This window comes from Macrobrachium nipponense, chromosome 36, assembly GCF_015104395.2.
Source record: "Macrobrachium nipponense isolate FS-2020 chromosome 36, ASM1510439v2, whole genome shotgun sequence".
Taxonomy (NCBI): Eukaryota; Metazoa; Arthropoda; class Malacostraca; order Decapoda; family Palaemonidae; genus Macrobrachium; species Macrobrachium nipponense.
The window spans coordinates 55,106,139-55,118,938 of record NC_087220.1 but is presented as its reverse complement, the minus strand read 5'-3'; the positions used below and the strand labels follow the sequence as shown (position 1 = coordinate 55,118,938).

Below are 12,800 nucleotides of genomic sequence, written 5' to 3'. Positions count from 1 at the left end.
GTAGATATTTCTGACGTTTCTTCTCAGAGGTTATCCATCTCAGAAAGATGTTCCCAGTGGTCATAAACGGCGTATGCAACTAACATGTATTTTAGGAAGCTTGAAGAAGTGCGAGATAAGGGAACAAGCCACGAATCATTGATGAGGAGGAGGAACCCAAAGAGAGCACTACTCCAGAGATAGGAAACTCAAAAGTCACTGGTGATATCTGTGAGCACACGCACACACAAACAATTAATCATAAGATTATTACTGTTACTTTGAAGCAACTCGATCCTAAGCCTTGTTTTTACCGACTTACCTTCCCACGTACTGCTCATGTACGAGTTCATATTTGTCGATTTGTTTATTTACTTTCATCTGAAGTTTGTTTGGAACTTTTCTTCTTGTGATCATCAGATTCTGTTTTTACTTGTGGTAATTCCACTCTTTGGGAACACAAACAGCATTTTAATAGCCATCTCAGTTTGTTCCTAATTGAACTATTTATCTAGTAGCTGCATAGATTTTATTGGCACCAAACTCTTTAGTCAATGCAATGTGAAACATTAGGTTCAAGGTACCAAAACCCTGCACAAGAAGAAAAATGATCGTTACAAAATTCCGCAAGATGATCGCTGGAAGAATCGACCGCCACAAGGCCTAAAGTATAAGTTTTAAGAAGGCCACTACATTTAACAACGATATTCGAGATACGATCATTTAAAATCACAAGAGGTGCTGTCAGAGTAAAGTGTTTTGTATAAAAATGATAAACAATATCTATGGAGTAGAAACATCAGCATGGACATTGTTTGAACGAATTTGGAATGAGCCTCGTGTGATTTGGATAAACTCTTGATTCATCCCATACCTTCACAGCTAACACATACGATAATACTCCTCCACAAATAAACGTTAGCATGACTAATCTTTGTATTTCTGGCGTGATTTTGCAGGGGAGTACATTGGCTCCAGTAAAAGAAGCCAGATCTCCTACTAAAATAAAGAAGAAATCTCTGAAATCCTCAACTTCTAGGAGAGACTGCAGGATCTTTCAGAAATCTAGACCACCAAAAAGGATCCTCGTGTAGAGGATACAGACTTTTAGTCGCTTGGCAAATCTTTCAGGATAGAGGCTGCTGTTCCCACGTCCCTTTTCTTAACCATAAAGCAAATGCATTACGGCAGCTGTGTGGTTTGACGTACGGTTGGGCCAAGAGCGACAAAGGGATCTAGCAAACATAAGTTATGCTATAATATATATATATATATATATATATATATATATATATATATATATATATATATATGTGTGTGTGTGTGTGTGTGTGTGTGTGTGTGTGTGTGTGTGTGTGTGTGTGTGTGTGTGTGTTTTAAAGTTTTAAAATTCAATAAATGAAATCTTGAACCTGTCCTCGTCTTCATTGTTCTTTTTTCTTCCTGTCATGTGTCTGAATTCCCAGAGCCTTATTAACGTACGCACTCACAAGTATTCTATTTAAGTGAAGTAAACTGCAGTAAGGTCTAAGTTTGAACTCTAGTCATCTGACGCTTGGTTTGTCATCATCAAGGTGAAGTTTTATATATATATACATATATATATATATATATATATATATATATATATATTATATATATATATATATATATATACTCATTTCTAAATTTCCTATCTGCATCTGAATTAAATTAAAATTTATTTTAAATTGCAATTCCACAAACTGTTCTGCACATCTCCCGGCTCGCCAGATCAGAGAATATGAAGGCTGAACTAACAAACTACGAGATGTCTTTCTCTTCCTCTCTACCTATAGGCTCCCCTATACACAAAACACGAACTAAGGTTTAAAGGAACCACAGAAGGAACAAAGATTAAACAAAAAGTTGGGTAACAAAATCTCATGACAGCGGGGAGTGACTGTAGGTTAGAAAAGGGAATACAAAATGTGACCACAGAATCTCACAAAGTACTCACTCTATCAACCTAGGACTTCATTCACTTCAAACGGTGCTTTTTCCATTTGCCTAGTTTATGCTGAGACCCATCTGTTCATTAACATTGATTTCTCCATTCACTCCCCTAAAGAACAACTAATTATTCCCCAATTGAGGAGAGTTGCACTCCTGAGGACTGGAGAGAGGATTAGCTGCACAACATCAGAGTGGAAAAGGTTAGTGGGTGTTACTTTGGCTAGTTATCTACACGTCACCTACTCCGAGGTGCTAGTACTAAACATGGTGGAATCTCCTTGGGACGCCGTGCATAGTACTAGCCCCTCAGGGGGTCAAAGTGTTATATATATACCCATTTCTATATTGTGTGATCTAGTAGATTCACATGACTGGTGCATCTGAAGTCTAGGCCAGCCCCTTACGAGGCTCCCGATTGGTTATTGATAAGCCAATCACGGGGCTAGAGACACTCTAGTCTCTCTCAAGAGTTCACATAGGCAGGATGTACGTTCCACCTCGCCTGAGGGATACGTCTTTCAAAAGCATCCCTCAGAAGAGGTGGAACATACATCCTCCCTATATGAATTCTCGAGAGAGATTGAGAGTTTCCAGCCCTGTTATTGGCTTATCAACAGCCAATCAGGAGTGTCGTAAGGGACTGGCCTAGACATCAAATGCACGGCTGATGTGAATCTACCATAGTACCTGAGTAGGTGACGCGTAGATAAGCCAAAGTAGCACCTGTTAGCAGATGTCCAAGAATGTCTGTAGAACTGACTGCTTAGGATGCACAGTAGGCAGTTAAGAAGCTGAAGCATGGAAAGACACCAGGAACTGATGAGCTTAGTAAGTTTGTTTGTTTGCTTCTATGGTGTTTTTACGTTGAATAGAACCAGTGGTTATTCACCAACGGGACCTACGGCTTTACGTGACTTCCGAACCACGTCGAGAGTGAACATCTATCACCAGAAATACACATCTCTGACGCCTCAGTGGAATGCTCAAGAATCGAACTTGTGGCCACCGAGGGGGCAGGCCAAGGTCATACCGATCACGCCACTGAGGCGCTGATGAGGTTCTTTTGGTTGACCCTACGATCTCTGCCGCCAGTTTGTTCTACAGATGTTGTTTTAGGCATTATTCTCAATACCTTGATCATCTGCTGCCCTCGACCTTAGCCTATTTGTAATGGTTAAGATTTACAGTTCTCCAGTAAGACTATGAAGAAGTTATTTCATGAAACTTGCTTCACTTCACACCATTAAACTGTAATACCTCATTTCTTGGTATAGTGGTTAAAGTCTTGACATTCTATTCAGATGTTGGGAGTTTGCACTTCCCACAAGGCAATGAAAAATCACTCAAGTCTTTATTATAGTACTCTGTTACTGTCGCAGTACAGGGTCTGTGGTGGGGGTTGGGGGAACCTGGCTTACATTCGCCCGAGCACTTTAAGGTGGTTGAGAAATGAAACCAAGCAACTTTAACTTTATCAAACTTGATTTCAGCAGCCATGCCCCTTTGGTTTACAAGTTTTCTGAAGCATTTTGGATATACCTGACAAAATATACTTTTTAATAAAGTACTTAAACTGAGAGGACGCTGTTCAAATATGGTGACTGTACCCAAAAATATTACTGAAAGAATTCCAAGCTCCAGTTAATGAACAATGTGTAAGTATCTTAACACGAAGTCCTGAAGAATGACCAAACAACAGTCCCAGTCTAGACTAGGCCCTTAACTTGTAGAAGCTTTGTCCTTACCCAGTCTATATTATCTACAGAATTTCAATACAGCAGTAAGAAGCATAAACTTAATCATTTCAACCACTTAACATCAACTTGTAAGGAAGTAAAAGTACTTTTCTCATAAATTACCTCATACTCTATTGTAAAGAGACTGCCACAATTAAAAGCAAAACAAGTACTAATAGGTTGTATCTGCTCGTAAACTAAATACTTAATGTAACACTTCATACGAATAACAGTTAAGAAAATGTATCACTTTAATTCCTGTCTCTTTACTTACAGTAATAAGACGTTCAACATGCAGCGTAGCACAGCCTCCCAGAGGACTTCATGTCTATTGATTGTCTACATAATTCTCCATGTGGGGGTAATTACTCAGGCAAAAGAACCAGTCATCTCTCAGGATTCTGTTATATCTGATATCTCTCATGTCTCATCTAGCAATACTACATACCGCAACTTTTATGGTTCTAAAGACAATAATAAACCTAATTTCCCTAAAACAATGCCTAGAATTATTCCGTGCCCGGAGGCTGGTGATATCTGGCCATGTGAATGCTACCCAATTGACAACACCACAATGGACATCAACTGCTCAAATGTAACGAGTGAGGGCCAACTCAGGTACGTCTTCAGTAGAGAATTCCCATTTCAAAACTTCAGGAACTTCATCATCCGCGGAAACTTTCACGTGAATGCCCTGCGAGAGGGAGACCTGGGACCTTGCTCCTTCGTCAGTATAGATATCAGAGACTCAGCACTGATTATAATCGACAACTTAGCCCTGGAGAGAAGCTACAACACCTTAGAGGCACTCGTTCTGATCAACAACAACATCAGGTATATTCCAGACATTTCACCCTTCAGTCGTCTGAATAGACTTGATTTCCAGTATAATGCACTGACAGAGTTTCCTTTCTTAAACTCTTCAACACTTCAGACGCTCATTCTTCGTGGATTTCCCTTTGAAGTGATTCCTCCTACAGCAACGTTGTATTTGCCAGCCCTTGCATATGCTGACTTTGCCTATTGCCACCTGACAGAAATATCTCCTGGTAAGTAGATTTCGGATATACTATTTTTCATATGAACAAAAGATGTGAATGTTTTGAGAACTTGCAATCTCTTTGTTTTCCTTTCATAATGCTTGCAACTAAAACCTCTCCTGAATATTGAGAGCTTTCTGTCATGAACCTCCTTTTGGGCCAGAACTATCCTTTAATTATGGGAAATAGCTGAAATATCTAATAAATATCTAACATACCTTTGAAACTCCTATGAGTCATTATATAATTCCCCTGGTCTTCATTCTGCACTCTTATAACTTGGTACCATAGGGTAGGCCTACCCACAATTTGTCATTGGAGTCAATGTCATACACTAATATGTAATCGTGATTTTAGGAAAACTAAATTCTTCACTCTCCTTAGATGTATAAACTTTTGAGTTTTAAAATTAAAGTATTGTAGTAGGTTACTTAGTAATACTGTTGTGAGGACTGCCTTAATGGCATCTGTGAATTCATTTCAGATTTATCTGCTATCAAAAGGAATAAAAATGTACCAGAAATTAAATTAACCTGTAAACTTATTGGTAATTGAATTTTAAGTTGTCTTAAATTTTAGTGGATGGCTGTCTGAGATTAGCATGCGAATGGTAATGTCCTTCCATTAACTTCTTTGAGTATCCAAAAATAGAAAATGGGTGGTATATCCTAAAAAAAATATAAGCACAATGGGAGGGTAACTGGTTTGATACAAACACACCAATGGTAACATCAAAGAGATAAGAAGGGGACAGAACTGGGGATGAGGGTGTAAGTATGGGGATAAGTATAGGAGTCAAGAATGTTTGCAGATGATATTGTTAGTAAATGTTAATTTAGAGAAGTTGTATAAACTTGTGACAGAATTGAAACATAACTGTAAACAAAAACTGTTGAAATTACACATAGTCATTACAGGCAGTCCCTGGGTTATGACAGGTTCGTGTTATGTCGTTCTGGACTTACAGCACTTGCCTCTTGGTGCTGTTATCCCAGATTTTTCGGAGCCCTTAACGGCGCTGTAAGGGCTACTTATTCCTATTATAATTATGATGGTTCAGGTTATGGTGATTTTTAGCTTAACGGCGTGCAGCCGGGGGCGGAACCCCCTCTGTAAACCAGGGACTGCTTGTATTAAGAGTCAGTGTAAATGGAAATCTGGAAGGTGAAATAATGAATTATAGTATGAATTGCAAAACTAAGCTACCAATCTCCAAAAAAGCTTGGAAGAAAAACAGAGAAGTCCTTTGCAAGAAAACTTTAAATCTAAGAAGGGACCGCTGAGCCAACTTTCCTTTATGGACGAGATGTGAAAATGCTAACTGAAAGTTTGTGTATTAGAATACATGAAAAGTAAGAAAATAATCATGGAATATTGATATCATTGGAGGGAGAATGAAAGTAGTTATTTCACACCAGCATTTGGGAGTAAGTATAACAATTGGTGGTAGGATTACAGGATAAAAAGTACGGTAATTTTCTAGCTGAGGAAAGGAAGGCAGCAGGATGTGTTCAAAAGTTTGGGGAAAAATTTCAAGTCTGTCAATGGAAGCCAAGATCAGAATGTATGAAGATATTGGGAAGAACACTTAAGGGCTTTTATGAAAGCCAAGGTTAGAATGTAAAGGTAATTTTGAGGTAATTTCATTATGGAAATGAAGTGTGGAGGGTGAAATGAATTCAATTGAAACAATCTAAACACCAGAGAACTGTTTGCATAGGATACATGATATTAGAATCCTTGAAAGAGTGAGACACGTGGAAATTTGAATGAGGTAAAAGGTCATCTGGAGAGAATGGAGAAGGATAAGCTAGCATAAATAAGAGTGTTGACTTCAGAAGTGGTAAGGGAAAGGATACAAAGACCTAAAGTTATAGATGAATGGCACAAAGAAGGTACGTATTAGGAAAGAGAATATATGAAATGAAAACCTTCCATGAAATTCGAAGAGAACCAAACAGCTAGGAATAGAAAAATGCAACTCCTTCCATAAAGTAAAAATAACATTTGTGCAAAAGATAAGCATCTGACATGACAATAATGGGGATATAAAACAATATCTTACTATATAACAAGAAAGTGGAAATGGCAAGAAAGAAGGTGAAATTTCACAATAGGACACAGGTAACTGTAATACGCAACCTGACATCATACTTTCCATGCTATAGATTCTCTCCTTCCAGGGACCTTCACCCAAAATGCACAGCTCTCCTACCTCGAACTGGGTAGCAACCGATTGACATCGATTCCAAGAGACACCTTTCGCTTGAACGGTACAAATAACACACTGCTCCTACAGTATAACCAGATCAACGACGTGCACCCTGATGCCTTTTCTGGTTAGTATTAGGATGGCTAATTCAAGTACTACATGTAATTACTGTTTCAGAAACAGTATCTTGTTACAAACTCCAAACTGCATTATGATCTGAAGTTAGTGGAACTTCCCCCATCAGCCTTATGATTGTACTTACTCTCCTATTTTGACTATTTTTTAAGGCAACCCTACTCTATGAAAAGCAAAACAAACTTACATGCCTCTCTTAGTGACTAGATCTCCAATGGCACAGGCAGCCAGGCTATTGAGGCTGCTCAGTGCTATGGATTAGAGATCTTACTTATAAAATAAAGGGCAACAATTTTGCCTGTGGTTTACAACTTCAGTGTAGTGTTTGCTCCACGGATTCATTTGTTTAGTTGTCTCATAAGTATTAATCTATGGAAATACAGAAAATGTGGTTGTTGGGGACACTATGCAGCATAGAAGTACTGAGATGAAATACAATGGTCTTTCAAATACAGCTCAATCCAAAATTTGTAGTTCTAAGAAGGTTTTGATATGATCACTTCTACATTATCTTAATAGACTTACTGAAACCTGGAACTATGATATACTGTGATTTTATCTTCCTGGTCGCATCATAATTTAAGTCTAAGCATCTAAGTTCTAAGACATCAATTCTCTTCTATTACTCTTGATATTATAAATAATTCCCTTGCACACCAACATGTCCAAGCTGTAATTGCACCTCATCCTTAATTTCTAGGGCTTTAGCTATGAGAATGCACAACAATTTCAGTGTCCATAATACTGTATGGTTCTGTAAAATGAATGAAAGGGAACTTTAAAACTCAGTTCAGCCATCAAATCTAATTCTGCAAGCCCATCAAACTGTGGAGCCCATTTGCTATTGATACAAAGAAAGCAATTTAAGCATTTTCCCTCTCCATCATTTGCTCCTTTCTCTAATTTAATGTCAAGTACCTACTACTTCTCTCTTTATTTAACTTATCTTGAAATTATCTAATAATTCAAGCTGAAAACCATGACCTGAAAAAATTTTCTATTCTGCCAATGCACAACTTTCTTCTTCATCCCATCCACTTAACCCTTAAATGCCGACTGGACATATTATATGTCGACTAAAATTGTCTGTGCTAAGTGGACGTACAGTACATTGACTACAAAAAGTTTTTTAAATATTTGCGGAAAAATAGTTATAGGCCTAGTTTGCAAAAAATTTTAAATCATGCGCCTTGATGGATGCTGGGAGTTTACGGATCAAGCTGTTGTTTTGTTTATAAGCGTTACCCAGGCGTGCATGAGCGAACTGCTTTATTCTCACACTAGAAAGCATCCGCGACGCATCTCAGAAATTCTTTCGTCACTTTGTCGTAATTTTTGCACCATTTTACATTAGCCGTTACATAGAGTTTTATATATGAAAATGTGCACAATTTTATGTATAATACAACAATAAACAACCCATGGTTGTAGCTTTTATAAGTTTTGAAATATCTTCATATAAATGACGATAAGTGCCCAAATTTCAACCTTCAGTCAACTTTGACTCGACCGAAGTGGTCGAAAAACGCAATTGTAAGCTACGCTTACATTCTAGCAACATTCAATCATTTACCTTCATTTTGCAACAAACGGAATGTCTCTAACACAATATTTCAATTTATGGTGAATTTTTGAAAAAAACTTTTTCCTTACGTCCGCGCGCGGTAACTCAGCTGAAAATCTCAGAATTTCTTTAGTCACTTTGTCGTAATTTTCGCACCGTTTTCTATTAAGCGTTACATTAAGTGTTATGCATAAAAATGTGCGCAATTTCATGTAGAATACAACAAAAAATAACTCATGATTGTAGCTTTTATCATTTTTGAAATATTTTCATATAAATCACGATAAATAGAAAAAAATCGACATTCAGTCAACTTTAACTCGACCGAAATGGTCGAAAACTGCAATTTTAAGCTAAAAACTTACAGTTTAGTAATATTCAATTAATTACCTTCATTTTTCAACAAACGGAAAGTGTCTAGTACAATATTTCGATTTATGGTGAATTTTTGAAAAAACTTGTTTTTACGCCCGTGCGTTACGAATTCATGCATCATTTTGGGATAATATTTTCTCTGTGTTGCTTTAATCATTTTACAATTTGTTGTATACTAAAATCATCGCAATTTAGTGTACAATACAACGAAAAAATAATTAACTCATTAGCTTTAACCGTTTTGCTCACAGCGCGATTTGTATACAATTATATATGAAATTTCTTTTCGCGCTGTCATATATTCCAATATTTATATGTGATAATGATATTTTTTTTCATTTCTGATTGTTCCATACTAAACTTCAGGCAATGACAAAAAAAGGAGCCATAAAATGAACTCTTAATCTTAAAAACTAAGCATGCTGTGATTTTTTGAAAAAAACTTTTTCTGCTTCGCTGCTAACTTCCGAATGCCACCAGCATACGACAGACACTGGTAAATAGAGGCTCGGTGTTTAAGGGTTAAGCTTTCAATTTTATCTGTGCCCTTTTGGAATAGGTACTGCTCTCTTATTTGAGTGATTCTTCTTTCTCCTGTCTCCTCTCAATAGCCTTGAAACAGTCAATTCCAACAATTACGTTCCTTCTCTAGATATATTGCTGGCAAAATTAATTGCTACCTCGTTTACAAGTATGTACTCTTTGGGGCCCAGGTCCACTGAACTTAAGATTAAAGTCATTTTTCAATAGTACACTGACCTTGTATTGCTCATCAGACCACTGAACCCTGTGAAATTATTTAATGTTAAATTTTTTTTAACCTCTGTTCTTTTAAGAGGAGATTCTAACCATTGGGATCACGTCTCCCATCAGGTTCAACTTGAATCCCTTGTGACTTCTTTTTCAACCTCTACCTGTATGAGAGATTCAAGAATAAATTCCACCAAACTTCACAAAGGTTAACCTGTAGCTTAAAACCTAAAGGGAACTATGTGCTAATAGTTTCAGACACATAGTAAACTACAAACTTGTAACACTATATTTCACAGAAACCTGTTCATCTGTAGCATTAAAGATACACTTAAACTACAGCGTACTGTGGATTTAATTCACAGTATATATAGCCCAATATATTTAAACGTGAAGTAAATTTTAGTTTCAAGCTTCCTGTAAGTTACAAACATACATCTCTGCGTGTGTAGCTTTATGCCTGAATTTTACTATACATATACAGGGTCAAATTATTCACAAACTATTCACATGAATCTTAAGACTCATAAGAACGACCTTTTCCAGGCATCACTGGAAAACTGACAATGAATTCCAACAGACTCCAAGAACTGCAGGAGGAAATCTGGAGGCCCTTGCTCGATGCGAATGTCATGCTTTATATAGCAGGTTAGTCAAAAATAAAGGAGGGGGAATGTAAGGAGGGGGAAGGAAAGTGAAAACAGAAACTGAAATACAGTTTAAATTTCTGCCAATACTTTTTAGAATTTCAAGCATTTTTAGTTTTTCGTATTTTACAATAGCAAAATCTTAAGTATATTACCATTGTTATTTACAATATTCATAAATCCATAGGCAACAACCAAGCTTTCACAGAATAAACTGGCAATGTTGGGTTTAGTCAATGTTTGGATGGGTGACCTAAAAATAACAAATTCTCTACACCAAAGGTCTGTGCTGGCATAAGGCATAAGGCCTGTTTCACCTAGACCAATCAAAACATCATTCCCTAAAACTGCAAGACCCTACAAGTCTGGTGTGGGTGGCAATGAGTGATGATAAAAAATACCTTCCTTAAAAAAGGCATTGATGACCTTGCCATCTGTAACACCAATAAAATAGTTCCATGTGAATTTCCACTTCTGAATATCTATGGTCACTTAACCTAACTTCTCTACTCTTAACAGGGAACTCCTTCACATGTGGCTGTGACATAGCTTGGATTATCCTGAACCCAACGCTCTTATATCGAGTCCATGATGAGGCAACGTGTTTCACAGGTCAGAAGTTTGTCGAGCTGGATCCTGCGTGGTATATAAACATGTGCTAAGGAATATGGATGTATCAGAAACCCTGTGAAAAGACATAAAATCGATGTACCTCATGGGAAGAATAAAATAAACAAACAATGCCAGAAAACCATAATTATAAACAAGAATCCACACCTGAGTGTCATTGACCTAACTATACCTTAAAAATCCCAACTGTCTATTTAAGAACTTTTTGGCTCATAAACAGCCTGTTGTGACCAAAGCATATGTTGAGTCAAGATTTTCGCTCAGTTCAAAATGAAGATTTTGGATAATAACTGCATCACCATGCAACTGTCACTCACTCTAATAAATAAATAAATAGTATATATATAAAGTGGAACCTTGGCTTTCGTACATAATCTGTTCCAGACCATCTCACGAAGTCCAAAATATACGAAATTCTCATATGGAATAATACAAATCTAATTAATGCATTCCACACGGCCAAGAATATTTTTTTTAAAACACACTAGAAAATAAACAGTTTTACATACAGGAAACAATGAGAAATAAATATAAATGACTAATGAAATGGATAAATAAACATTTAACATCACTCTTACCATTAAGAAACACTCTTGTTAGCGTATGGAACAGAGAGGAGGGGAGAGGAAGGAGGACAGAGAGGAAGGAGGAGAGGTTATTGTTTGGAAGGGGAATTGCCCTCCAGAAGGACTTTAGGTATCAAGGACGTATCTGGGGTTACTTCTCCTCTTAGTTTTTAACTGGTAGGGGAAACAACCGACTGGACTAGCTGATCCAGTTTTCACCACGAGTCATCGGTGGTGAGAGCGATAGCTCGAGACCTATACTATCCTTTTGAAGTAAGTATTTTCTCCAAAGTTAGAAATTAAGGTCATGTTTTAAGATTAAACAGAGGTTAATGAAAGTCTAGCCCTGCGCAGTGCAAACACACCTCCATGACGCTTTCGAAATTTTTACTTATAACACCAACAGTTTAGAAGACTGACGCCATCTCGATGTTTGCAGAGTCGTTTGTGTCAATAAACTTTCCATTCCATGTGCTAAATTCGCACACCATAGATGGTGGGGCATTTTCTTCACAACAATCGTCAATAATGACACCAACCGCGGCAAATCCAAGGAAACTACAATGTTTTGGTAGAAGAAGAAGCGTGCACTAGATAATTATTTAAATAAATTGTTAAACGGCAGTATAAGGTCATGAATTGCATAAATTTTTTACATATTCATGATCATTAATTTGAAAATATTCGTTGTTGAAAAAGTAAATAGATTCCTGACTCAAATATCAACAGTTTTGCTGTGAACAGTACCTACAGCGTTGTAAGCGCTCTTCTATTGTTTAATCAGTGTTGCCAACTGGTATGTTTACCTTCCAAACTCGGTATAAGAAATAAGTGAAATTGGTATATCTATTTGTAGTATATATACAAATTAGAGCAACTTTATCAATATTGCATTACTATGACAACTAGCATTCATGGAAACAGTCTGTAAATGCATGGGCGTATGTGTGAAGTTCCACTAAATTGGCAACGATGACTGATTTTCCCGTCGTCTGCTCGTATCTACTTTATAAATATCTGTTATTTTTTGGAGTTAATTTGGTTGCAAAAAAGGGATAATAGACATGAATTAAATAAACATTTTGAAGTAACCAAGTAAAGTTAAACTAAATAATGAGTAAAGTAAACAATCAAGGGAATAAAGCTTTGCACCTCATAAATCGTGTGCTGCCCGCAACTGTGTTTGTGGAGT

At 37.0% G+C, this 12,800-nt stretch overlaps 2 protein-coding genes and 1 pseudogene across 8 annotated transcripts in view; 1 reads left to right on the top strand and 2 right to left on the bottom strand.

Moving 5' to 3' along the window:
* The window catches only part of LOC135203455 (poly [ADP-ribose] polymerase tankyrase-like), a 19,592-nt pseudogene extending 19,260 nt beyond the window's left edge, over nucleotides 1-332 (bottom strand).
* Nucleotides 1-12,800, bottom strand: part of LOC135203676 (uncharacterized) — a 192,104-nt gene that overhangs the window by 115,872 nt on the left and 63,432 nt on the right. The window lies entirely within an intron of this gene.
* LOC135203674 (oplophorus-luciferin 2-monooxygenase non-catalytic subunit-like) lies at nucleotides 1,479-11,186 on the top strand. Of its 3 annotated transcripts, none has more exons than XM_064233562.1 (5): nucleotides 1,479-1,553; nucleotides 3,966-4,738; nucleotides 6,913-7,068; nucleotides 10,312-10,413; nucleotides 10,932-11,186. In XM_064233562.1, exons 2-5 carry the CDS (start codon nucleotides 3,982-3,984, stop codon nucleotides 11,072-11,074), a joined length of 1,158 nt encoding a protein of 385 aa, XP_064089632.1. In that variant the 5' UTR covers nucleotides 1,479-1,553; nucleotides 3,966-3,981; the 3' UTR covers nucleotides 11,075-11,186. The 3 variants fall into 3 exon arrangements, with proteins under 3 accessions (XP_064089632.1, XP_064089633.1, XP_064089631.1); XM_064233563.1 differs by lacking the exon at nucleotides 1,479-1,553 and adding an exon at nucleotides 2,439-2,781; XM_064233561.1 differs by lacking the exon at nucleotides 1,479-1,553 and adding an exon at nucleotides 3,583-3,608.